Below are 12,247 nucleotides of genomic sequence, written 5' to 3'. Positions count from 1 at the left end.
CACATTAGTTGATGACTGCAGGAGTTACAGATGTACACGCTGTTGTTTGGTTTATGAAATTTTAGGCCGTAAATCAAGGGACACCTGTGGCCCAAGGAATTATGTTTTTCGGGTTGTCCAATCCGTCCGTCAGAACATCAGTCCGTCCCCTTCTTCTCTGGGATGCCTTTAGGGAATTTCTTCACATTCAGCACAAACATTCACTTGAAATCAAGGATAAGCTGAGTAGATTTTGGTGAGCGAAGATCAAACAATAAGGTTAATATGACCTCATAGAAGATGTTTAGTAGCCAATAGATCAATAATTCACACACGTGCATAACAAAATTCCACACAAATGTCTAATAGGTTAAAATAAAGAAGTGGTGACATTTTATATCTAAAAGGTCAGAAGTCAACTTCGCATCGACATCGTAATGCTCTGCACAAACACTTTTCTGGTCATTGTTCAGTGCCATAATTTATTTGACCTTTATTTAACCAGGTAGAATCAATTGAGAACCAATTCTCATTTACAATGATGACCTGTCATTTGATTCACGAACAGAAGGGTAGATTGTGACCAGATTTAGCTATAAATAACATTTTGACAGTTATTCAAGCTGCTCTGCGTCTCTTCGCCTATTAAACAGCTGTCATTGTCCCTCATGCAGGCAGAAGATGAAGAAGGCTACCGGAAACTAATTGACCAAAAGAAAGACAAGCGTCTGGCCTACCTGCTGCAGCAGACGGATGAGTATGTGGCCAACCTCACCACCCTGGTGTATGAACACAAAGCTGCTCAAGCTGCCAAGGAGAAGAAGAGGAAGAAGAAGAAAAAGAAGGTAGGATGAGGAAGGTGGAGTTGGGGTTTAGCATTTGATGTTGCTTTCTGCTGGTAGGAGATCAGATTTGGATCCAGCTGATTTTTGAAGAGTTTTTTCTGCAAGGTTTTTACTTTATATTGCTGTTATACAGTGTTTTTCCAACAGTGTGTTTATTTGTCTGTCTACGTGAACTCAATCCAACCCTCCCTTGGAGCATCGACCACATTTATCTGTTCTGTGAATTATGACTCACAGGCACCTTAATTTCACAGTTCATAATTTAGTTTATTTTGAGCTCATTCCAGAACGACAGTGTGTTTATTTTCCAGGACTACATGACGTTGTGTGTCAATTCACACCCTCTGCAAGAGAGGATCAACTAATCAGTGAACTCGTGTGGTTTTGGCATTCGCTATAACAAACACCTGCAGACTCAGTGAATCGTGACATCCTCGACACTGATGTTAATCATTTCACAAGGCTTTTGCTGTACTTGTATGCTGTCGGTTGAGCATGTGTGAGGATGGTTCTGGGAAGAGCTTCACCATAAATGATTTCAGGAGCACTGCTCAGGAGACACATGCTGCCTGAAAGGACTGTTGATTATCCTGTCCGAGTGCTTTTTAGTTGTAACCTCTGTTCTTTGCCCTTTAATGGAGACGTGGTCAAACATAATGCCACTGAAAGCAACGAAAACCATCAAAGAGGCACTGGCACAGAGTAATTACTTCATGTTGGTGTTCCTAATGCTTTGAATATACCCTGCTGACAGGAGGATAACAGCATGGCAGGACATTGTTTATAATGTAACAGCAATATACTGACTTGCTGACATAATAATGTTATACAGCGTCACAGTATGATGTGCTTTGCGGGAGTAATTTATGCAGAGCAACAGCAAGCATGGCTGAAAGCAGCTCCACAATAGAGGAGTGAGTTCCAGAAATGGAAGTGACTCCAGTAATGTGGAAGTGTTTTGGTTACAAAACGTTAGACGTGGAACAAACCATGGAAATATTTTGGTTTATACCGAATATCTAAAGGCAAACTGTTTTAAGTTTATGTCACACTTATTTTCTTGCAATAGTATGAACTTGAAATAAATAATGAAATATTCTTCAGTATTTTGTCATATTGTCAAGAATATTGTCAGCCCAAAAGTACCCTGAAACACTGTGATTTTATTTGACCTGCTGTGGTATGGAAGACCGGTGCTGTGTTATAAATAACATGCTTCCTGTGGCACGCTAACAAACAGTGCTCTTCAACAAAAGGACTCTTACTTGTGTAGAGAAGGAATTTTGTCAGTGTAGTGCTGTTTCCATCTGCCTACTGCCCTTCTGCACTGACTGGAAATTTTAATTACTTTAATTACTCAGAAATCAACATGTTTTTGTGCCCTCTGTTTAACACACTCAATAAACACACTGCTGGCTTCTGTCCAGCAGCAGTAGTGAACATCAGGAACAGCTGCAGCTTCCTCAGAGCGGTAATTTGAGAATTCTTTACTCCGGTGGCCCTGCCCCCTTTCCTCTACGTAGCCAAGATGGCGACCGTTTAGGGAGAAAAGTGTCCAGCGTTTCACACTTCTCTTTTTGGGGTGTTTTGAGTGCATCATCCGGGTACTTATAGAGCACTGCATGTTTCTGTACTCGACAGTGTGAACGCACTTATGCACTCATAATAGTGAGTATTAGTACACAAGTATGCCGTTTGGAACACAGCATTTGCAGTGAAATGTCATCTGATTGGGTTTGTGTGTCTTGTGTCCAGAAGGTAGATGGAGACGGTGAAGGCACCAGTGCCTATGGACCCGATGGAGAGGTGAGCTGTAATTCTTCACAGTATATTGTTGTTGTTGAAGTGTTGCAGTGTTTTGTCCCATTTTGGTCATTTAACAATGAATGCCTGTTGGTCTGAAACGTCACTTTAAAGTGGCTATGATCCGTTTTTGGTGATAACTGTGTGTCGATGAGAATGTGAAAACAACGTGTCAAAGTGTAAGGCTTTCTCATAATGAGGGATCTATAGAGAGTTATCACCTGAATGTGCTGCTCTGTTTGGCTTTACAAAGCTATGTAGTGAATGTCAGCTCATTGTGTAGTCTGTCCCCTCCACACCAAACAGGACACACACAGTTTGAGACTAGCTGGTGAACATAGTGAATCATTCAGCAGCTGAAGAGACATATATTTTCATCTGGAGAGCAAAAACACACCTAAAAAAGAGGGAGTATCGGACGTATTCAGTTATTCCTCTGTAACTGATCAATATGTAAATAAGCAACTGTTTGCCATATCCAACAAGTTCTACATTTCTTCACATGGATCTTCATCTGATTGGTCTTTGTCCTTTAACAAACGTGCTATAATGAGTCGGGGTATGCCATATCGTTCACATTAACATCTGAAAGCATTTTAATATGATAAAAGAGTAATATCATGATAATGGCAATATTCCAACTTATTCATGTAAGACGTGACATCATACTATTACACAGCATAACAGTATGATGTCATTATGCCTCCATGGCAGAAGAGGAACCTGACAGCAAACTTTAATGTTTATGCTGACATATAACACTTTATTTTGTTGCAGTTGTATATTTGGGAAATTAATACAAACATATTTTTCAGTCTTTTTTTATATCTGCAAGAATATTGTTACAGAAATACCCGTAAATATTGTGATGATATTTATATAAAGTCACATCGCCAATTCCTACTTAGGAGATTTATTGCATTTGTGCTTTTACTGAAACTTGTATTACGGCTGCTGCAAAATGAAACACATGCTTTCCCTCAGCCCTGAAAATGTGTTCGGGAACAAATTAAAAATTCAAAAAGTATCTACATATCAGATGAGACGAACAGTGATTATCCTTTCAGAGGCAGATTGCACCAGTAGAGGCAAATCAAATGTCTTCTAAATATTGCAACAAAACCAAATAGATATCTGCAATGTTTGTTTTCATTCACAGCTCCAATTACTTTTAAATGGGTTCACCGCCTTCTTTTACCATATTAATAGCAGATATCAAAACTTTATTAAACTTTAATTCAGGTCCTTTTAAGTTCATCTGAGAATTTTTATGCTTTTTTTTAAAGTGCTTATCTTTTGTCTTTTGGGGTTGCACAAGTAATCAAGTTTTTCCTCTTAATATTGTTTTTATAGTTTCAGATATTATTAATACCCTCTTGACATGAACATTTGTTAATATTTGTATTCCCTTTTTTAAATTAAAAAAAAAAATAATAATTTTTTTTTATCACATGTAACCATTAAAACAGCAAAAAACCCAAACAGATACAGCTGATGAAAGTGAAGCTTTGTGATATTGTGGTTTATGGTACTCATGCCTACATAAATGATAGAATAGATCTCATTTGGTCCACACATCTTAAATTCCTAAAAGCACATTTATATTTTGAAATAAATAATGATGATTTGTTTTATTCTAAAAGTTAAAAACATTAACATTTGTCTGAGTTGATCTTTATTTAAGTTGGTCCTTGTGTGTTTTGTTTGTCCTGTAGCCCATGGATGAGAGCAGCCAGATGAGTGAGCTGCCAGTCAAAGTGATTCAGACAGAGACTGGCAAAGTTTTGCAGGGAACAGATGCTCCCAAATCCAGCCAGTTGGAGGCGTGGCTCGAGATGAACCCTGGGTGAGGACGCACATCAGCCTTTGACATCCCTTTGACCTTAAATTTATGTCACTGATTAGTTTTTGCAACGTGAGTTTCCAAGGATTTCTGTTTGTGGCACTTTTTCTGTTGAGCCATGGTTGTTTGTTGGCACGTAATTTTCTTAGAAAAATCCTTAATATCCAGAATTAAACTGAAACCTCTAAATCAAGCTCTCAACAAGCAGATCCTTTTCGCACCAAGCCAAAAACAGATATACACTACAATTGTAGTCATTAGATGGGGATATCTTCTATAAGGTGACTATTCAGGGTATTCTGGGTCTTTTCTACTATGAGAACATAATGACTGGTAACCTGGAGCTTCCCATAACCTGCATCTGTCAGAATCTATAAGGATGGTTTAGTCTCCGCCTTGTGTATTTTATGGTGCGTTCAGGCTGCTAGGAAGAGGGAAAGTTCAGATTTCTTTCCTCTGAAAGTTCTGATCCCTACGGCCTCGCTGCTTGTTAAGAGATAGATTCTGCTGAAGGTCAACGTTATTTTTCCTGTGTGGCGGACAAGAGATGAAATGTTGTAACTTTGTATTTCCCTTGTTTTTCTGTTGTTGCCGATTTCTCCTTTGAAAACAGGTATGAAGTCGCCCCGCGGTCAGACAGCGAGCAGAGCAGCTCCGAGTTTGAGGAGGAGGTCAGTGACTTCCACATGAATGAACTACCACAGTGAATGATTTAAGGTTCTCTCGCCTGTCCTGCAACTCCTCAGTGATCCAAACGATATTAAACGGGATTTAGTGCACATCTCAGTCAGATAGATACGCACATCAAAATCCACCAGGGGGCTGTAGCTGTATGCACTACACATTTGCTACCTCCGTCTGTGCTCTTATTATTTCGTGCTCACAGTTATGTTTTCTTGACTTTGTCTCACAAGGAGGAAGACGAGGCGACCAAGGCCGAAACAGAGGAGAAGAAGATAATCGATCCCAATGGAGTTTTAGTGACTGTCAAAGCTGCCAAGCACATCATTGAGTATTGTATTACTTCTTACTATCTCACTGTCCCACATTTACTTCAGCCGGTTTGAAAAACAAAACTTCAGTCCAGTTCAGACATTTTGGAAGTTTAGCGCACTTTTGTTGGAGTATTTACAACAAGTGGAAAGATTTTCAACATTAGAAGTTAACAACATGTCAGAGCTTCCCTCTGATTTTCCCAGCAGACAGATAAACAAATCACAACAAATAAACAAAAAACTGAATGTAGACTTCTAGAGGGTTTAAGGAGCTCCGTCATCAAGCTGCGCTCCGGCTAAAGCTTGAAATATCATTATAAACAATTTGAAAGAGTGCAGATCAGTTTGGGGGATAGGATAGTTTCACGTGCTCTCACTCTCTCTCACACTTTTTTATTTCTTTAATTTTTTTTAAATCATGGAACACGCATTCAGTTCAGCCAAGCAGGATGTGGATGATGAGTACAGTGTTGCTGCTGGCCAAACCAGCTCCCAGTCGTACTACGGTGTGGCTCATGCTGTCATCGAGAGGGTGGAGAAGCAGTCGTCACTGCTGATCAATGGCTCACTCAAACATTACCAGGTATACACACACACACACACACACACACACACACACACACACAAATGTTCGACACAGACGTTTGAAACTGTTTTTCGCTGTTTCTAACTTATTTTTAAATAGTTGCTGTTGTTATATTAAATGATTTATTACTTTTCATCCGGTTTGTTTTGATTTGATTTCAGATTGAATATGTCTGCCAGACAACGTTTCACTTTTGCATTTTCGTAATGGTTGTGTTGCAAAAAAGCATTTGAAGCCTTGAACGATAAATTGCCTGAGAAGAAAAATCAATCAAACATGACAGTGATTTAACAAACAAAACAGAGGTGCCACTGTAATGGATTACTTATTTCCAGCAAATAATAAATAGGTTTACAAGCATTGACAGCAGTCCAGTTTCCATTAATGAAAGTATTGGTCGTAATATAACAATCTGAATCTATACAATCACTGGTGTGCTCATTTCAAAGCTTCTGCTGCTGTCCAGTGTTGTGCCAAACTGTGTGTTAGTCTATGTCCAAGCATTTGGAAGTGTTTCCTTCTCGTTGCTCATTTGGTTTGCCCGCAGATGTGGCTACCACCAGGAGCTTCGGCTTGAGCTAGCAGGACACTCCAACTGTTTTTGGACAGTTTGTTCCAGTTCTGGTGGCACAGTTTGACCCATTGTTGCCACTTCCAGAAGTCTCATTAGTTTCAAGTTTCATTTGCTCTGTTTTTGAACTTGCACAGTGTGTGCTTTTGCAAACTTTTTCATTTCAACCTTCTTTTTTTTTCTTCTTTCGAATGATGGTGTGTCCCTAGTCTACCATTACCAGACCTATCTCCACCGTGTTATGCCACCTGGTTCTGACTGAAACCGTTTATCATTGTGGTACAGGAGAAAACAAAGATCTGGGTCGTCACAGTTTACACCACCTACTGTTTACTGTTTATGCACTGAACTTCTACGATTCAAACTACTGTATTTCACTGAGCTTCTGATCTATTGACATGAATATCATGTATTTGCATAGCCAAACACCTCAGCACCACTGTGGGCACATTGTGTTTTTAGGCTAAATTAAAAAGGAGAGCTCTGATTTGCAGCAAAGGTGACGATTAACAGTGATATTTATATATTCTAATGTTCAAGGCCAATAAATGGCTCTTCATGAGGTATTTGTGTATTACTGAACTATTATTAGACTTACACCATAACAATGGCCTAAAATAACCAGAGAAAGAAAATGTAATTGTAATCTGCAATTATCGCTTGGTCCAAATCTTTGTAAAAAAAAAAAAACCCAAAAAAGTGGGTCAGAACAACCAGAGAAACGTGCTGGCCTGCATACTAATAAATACTACCGAATACGACCGGATGCAGTAGGACATCCTGGTATTTTTGGCATACATACTATGTATCGGGACATACTAAATATTTTTATGGAATTCTAAATAGTATGGTAGTATGGGTATCAGAACGCAGAGCAAATAGGCAGTCACAGGACCTACAACAGAAAACACAGCCGGGGCCGCCACGTTCGGACATATACGAAGCATTTTATGAGATAATCAATGAAATAATCTTCAAATTTGCTGATAATGAAAGTAACGGATACAGCCCAACAAATGTGTTTTTCTTTTTCAGTAGCAGTAAAGAATATTAGAAAGGAGGATGATGACTTTAGCCTCTTCTCTTTTGTGATAATGTTTCTGTGGACATTCAAAAAGCTGTGGAATAAATAGCAGCCGCCGTCCGTCCTAATCGGTTTTCATCATGCAGGGTTCCTGACTATTCTTGTGCCTGTGTGGAAGAACTATTGGCTGTCACGTGGGTTTGGTCATAGATGGAGGGTGTGCGACCAAACAGATCTCCTGCTGGCAAAGGACTGCGCCATAATCTTAGTCAAGCTTAAAGACATCTATCTGCCATCTTTTTTTCCAGTGTGACTCTGTACTATTGTCTTTTCTGCAGTGTCGATGGCTGTGAGGAATTGGATTATAACCAGAGATAGGAAACCGGCAATTGAGTGCAGCCAACATTTTCTTATTCCTTCCAATCAGGTTGCAATTTCAGTGTTGCTCTGATTTATGGTGTGGTAGGCTTTAAATAAGATATGTTGGCTACTCCTTTGGGAGATTTCACCTTCACTATAATTGGATCACTTCTCTGCAGCTCCAGCGTCAATCTGAGTGACAAACCTAAATTATCAACAAGGCTTCACAGAAGCTCCACGTTTATATAAGACGACGCCGAGTTATTTTTTGTCCCTGCTAGACTTTTTCTCTAAAATTAACACAGCTGACAGACATGTAGCTAAGTAACATAAAGGTCGTAATTGGTCCCCGTTTCTGCTTCCAGTGTCCTCCTGCCCTTTCCTGTTCTTCACACTGTCTTCAGCTGATTGTTTCCCACAGACAAACTACAAATTCTCGAACACGGTTGTTATTTTTCTACCAAACCTGAATCAGAAACGGATATAAAATGCCATTGTGGCAATAACATTGAAGGACTCTGAAAAAGGTCAATATTAAAAAACGTCAAATTAACTTTTAACTTCTATCCACACGTCTAAAGGTTTGTGCTTTTGCAAGTGGTGATGCAGAAGAAACTTAAAAGCTGCAGTGCAGAACTTTTCTCCCCCTCCTTCGGCCAGTAAAACTAATTACAAAGACCTTACTGATGTCATTGGGGTCTGCTGTTACCTGGTCTAGTGGGACACTCAGAGCTCTTGTTAAATCTCTTAGTGTCTCTAAGTGGCAAGAGATTGAACAAGAAAGAACTGGCCATGACAAATTACAGTCATGGTTTTGCTTCTTATTATTTTCATCATCTGGAGAGCTTTCTCTTTCCTTTGGTAGTTCGATTGTCATACCTGCACTGTAAAGCAAAGTCAAATTCGGCCAGCTAAAATGATTGTCTCTGACATGCGCTCAGACCTACAGAATGTACTTTTCCTTGATGTGGCACATCACTGCTCAAAGAGTTCTTTCTCTTGATCTTTTTATGTTTTTTCTTGTTTTCTGTTTACACATGCAGAAGAAGTAGAGCTTAAAATTGATGTCTTCTCTGAAAGCATATGTTGAGGCATGCTTTATTTGTCTGTGTTTTCCAGGTCCAGGGGCTGGAGTGGATGGTGTCCCTGTACAATAACAATCTAAACGGCATCCTGGCTGATGAAATGGGGCTCGGCAAAACCATCCAAACCATCGCCCTCATCACCTACCTGATGGAGTACAAGAGGCTCAATGGTCCCTATCTCATCATCGTCCCCCTCTCGTCAGTACTCTTAACCTCATCTGTCATGGCTTTTTTGACGTCATGACATTTTTAACTGTGCACAGTGTTAAATATTACTCATGATAATTATTTTGGAATGAAATACGCTTACCCCGTCAACTGAAATCACCCAGCCTGCGTTGGACAACAGGAGAGTCAGGAGTCTCTTTCTTGTTTGGGACACTGATCAAATTCAAGTATCAGTTACTCACACTTAGCTGATTACTGGTAATGAGAAGTCAGATGGCCATCATCCACACTACGTACTTATCCTAAGCAGGTTTTCATGCTGGAAAAGATTTGAAATGACGTTTTCTCAAACCAAACAGTATGTATATAAAATAGGGTATATTTTAGAGAATGCTGGTTCCCATCAGTTGTGTTCTCCCACAATGCAAAGCTCTTCAAAACAACGTGTGGATGAAAAGAGCTCCAGGAAGCCCTCGGAAAACAAAATTAATTAATCTTAGGTGGCGTTCTAAAGTCATTGTTTTACCTAGGATTGAGTTGTAGTGGTAGAAGGGAAGATCGAGAGAGTGCAAAAAAGTGTTTGCGCTCACAATGCGTGCCATCAGGAAGTTTCTACATATCTGCTGGCACAAGAAGAGCTTGTGAAACAAGCATACAGTGTATGTATAGTACATTTGTGCACAGCAATGAGCAGGGAAATGTCTGTCTCGCTAACATGGTGTCTCAAGATTTAGGAAAATAAACTTTCATTGCACACAAAAATTATAATATTTACAATATGTATTGATATTTATTGAACAGCGTATAAAACAACAGCCGTATGCAGTAAGATCTGAAGATTCAAAAGTCTTATTCACATTAGTGTCCCCAAAAATGACATCACTCAAACGTGAAGCAGGTGATATGTTTCTAACAGAGCACGTTGAAATGAGGCTGTAGCGGAAAAAATTCCCCTCGGGGATTAATAAAGTAACTACCTAACCTAACCTAACAATGAGCAACGATGGCTCAGTTTGTTAAATGCCTGTTGCTTAAACTCCTCTTCCCAGGTATCTGCTCGTATTCTTGTGCGTTTAACGCTCCTGTATTCTTCACGTTGTTGTAAAACATGGCTGGTGAAAGCACCCTCAGTGCTCACACACCTTTTGTGCAATGTCACATTCCATCTAATTGGTATTCTTGCTCAGTAGTGATGTATGCAGGTGTTAAAGGATTAGAATGAATAATAGTTTTATTCAGAATTTGTTATTATTACTGAGAGGAGCGCTTCAATTTGAAGTGAAACAGAGCACGCCTGAGATCAAATCAACTGTTTTTTTTTTTAACATGCACAGTGAACACGTATGGAGAAAGATATTTGCCAGGTTTTGAAAAAAATATTGTCGAAGAAAATTCTCTAATTGTAAGCGGTAATCAAATTGACCCTTTCAAAAATTACTTGAAGGCCACTTAAAAGTTTTTTTTTTCCCCCGCTGCTGTTTATCAGGTACATTATGAACCTTGATGGGAGACATTTCATTGCTTACTCAAGTTACTCCTGACTCTCCTCTACATGTCGTAGTATGTACGAGTTCTGAAGCACTCCTCCACAGTAATTGAAGCTTTAGGCTTTGAAGAGTGTGACTTTTAACTGCTGTAGATTAAATCCACTTTCTTTTTGTGTGTCCGATGATTGTTGCTGATTTTTTGTTCCCAGGACTTTGTCGAACTGGGTCTACGAGCTGGATAAATGGGGACCCTCTGTGGTCAAAATTTCATACAAGGTAAGAAAAATCTCTTTTCTCTTTATTTTCCTCTGAGACTTTATGATTGCTTTTTGCTTGTTTACCACACAGAGTTGTCTTTTCTTTGTGTCTCCTTCATATTAGGGCACCCCCGCTCTGCGTCGTGGGCTTGTGCCTCAGCTCCGCAGCGGGAAGTTCAATGTCTTGCTGACCACCTATGAATACATCATCAAAGACAAGCACATACTAGCCAAGGTGAAAGTGATCCTCTTTGCTTAATACCCTTTTTTTCCCTGCACCTCACGGTGACAGATCAGTCTTCACACATGTCCTCTTTTGTCAGTTTTCCATCCAAATTTAGTGCAAATTTTGGCATTATGATTGGCTGGCTTGTGGTATTGCTGTGTAGCTTTCTTGAGAACAGCTTGTCCTGGACGTTGGTGAAGACACGTTCGAGCATGTCTGCCGCGATGCTCTCTTGAACTGCAGCTGGGTGGCGTGTCTACGCCCTGCTGCTGCTGCTGCTGCTGCCTGTTTATTACAGTTTATTGATATTAACGGTGTCGGGTGTCCAAAACTGCCCGTTCGGCAATATGATTAGCTGGCTCGTGTTATTCCTATATTCAGGCTTTTCCCAGGTTTCTTGAAGACTCGGGGGTTGTGGTCCTTTTCAGTGAATTTTGGATGTCAGCAGGCCTTTGTCGGGATGGGTATTAAAATAAAATAAAACTTTTCAGCCAGGTTCTTTATCAATTCTCTCATTGGTTCTTCTTGGAATATTTATATTTGAAATATGACAAAATGTTTACAATAGAAATGCACTATAAACTCAATAATATCTTACTAATATTCTTTACATCAAAATAGTGAGTGAAGTTAAGAACGAATGAAGAACAGACATCAGTCACTTTACAGTCGATGGTCACTGCTGTGTCTGCAGTCGAGGGAGGACGGGCTGGTTTGGGAGTCATCTCTTTGGGAGTTTGACCAGTTTTGATAAACTTCACAAACTAATCTCAACTCTGTCCGCTGCGATGCTCTCTGGAACTCTGGCTGCGCGGCGAGATTTCCCTACCGGTTGCCTGTTTATTGAAGTTCATTAATATTAAATGTGTTGTATGTCCAATTCACACTAAATTTGCCAGTGCACACCATCAGCTCGGGTCCATATACAGTATATATATATGCACCAACAAACAAATAAGACCAGAAACTGAAAAGAGGCACGAAGAGGCGCTTCTCAAATGACAAATTTGTTCTTGGT

The 12,247-nt window shown here is 39.7% G+C and overlaps 1 protein-coding gene and 1 long non-coding RNA gene across 5 annotated transcripts in view; one reads left to right on the top strand and one right to left on the bottom strand.

Annotated features, from left to right (window-relative positions):
* Positions 1-12,247, bottom strand: part of LOC138625223 (uncharacterized) — a 417,346-nt gene that overhangs the window by 202,791 nt on the left and 202,308 nt on the right. The window lies entirely within an intron of this gene.
* The window catches only part of smarca2 (SWI/SNF related BAF chromatin remodeling complex subunit ATPase 2), a 57,448-nt gene that overhangs the window by 12,286 nt on the left and 32,915 nt on the right, over positions 1-12,247 (top strand). For all 4 annotated transcript variants that reach the window (XM_069705980.1, XM_069705977.1, XM_069705979.1 and 1 more), the window contains 9 exons: positions 654-824; positions 2,580-2,630; positions 4,343-4,473; positions 5,084-5,141; positions 5,385-5,482; positions 5,901-6,048; positions 9,126-9,289; positions 10,956-11,022; positions 11,128-11,238. In XM_069705980.1, the coding sequence (XP_069562081.1) occupies positions 654-824; positions 2,580-2,630; positions 4,343-4,473; positions 5,084-5,141; positions 5,385-5,482; positions 5,901-6,048; positions 9,126-9,289; positions 10,956-11,022; positions 11,128-11,238 (999 nt within the window). The remainder of the gene's footprint in view (positions 1-653; positions 825-2,579; positions 2,631-4,342; positions 4,474-5,083; positions 5,142-5,384; positions 5,483-5,900; positions 6,049-9,125; positions 9,290-10,955; positions 11,023-11,127; positions 11,239-12,247) is intronic.

This window comes from Brachyistius frenatus, unplaced genomic scaffold, assembly GCF_029030835.1.
Source record: "Brachyistius frenatus isolate BFR_SWC_R1_liver_20210118 unplaced genomic scaffold, ASM2903083v1 Contig_60, whole genome shotgun sequence".
NCBI lineage: Eukaryota > Metazoa > Chordata > Actinopteri > Embiotocidae > Brachyistius > Brachyistius frenatus.
This window is presented reverse-complemented; position numbering and strand designations above follow the sequence as displayed.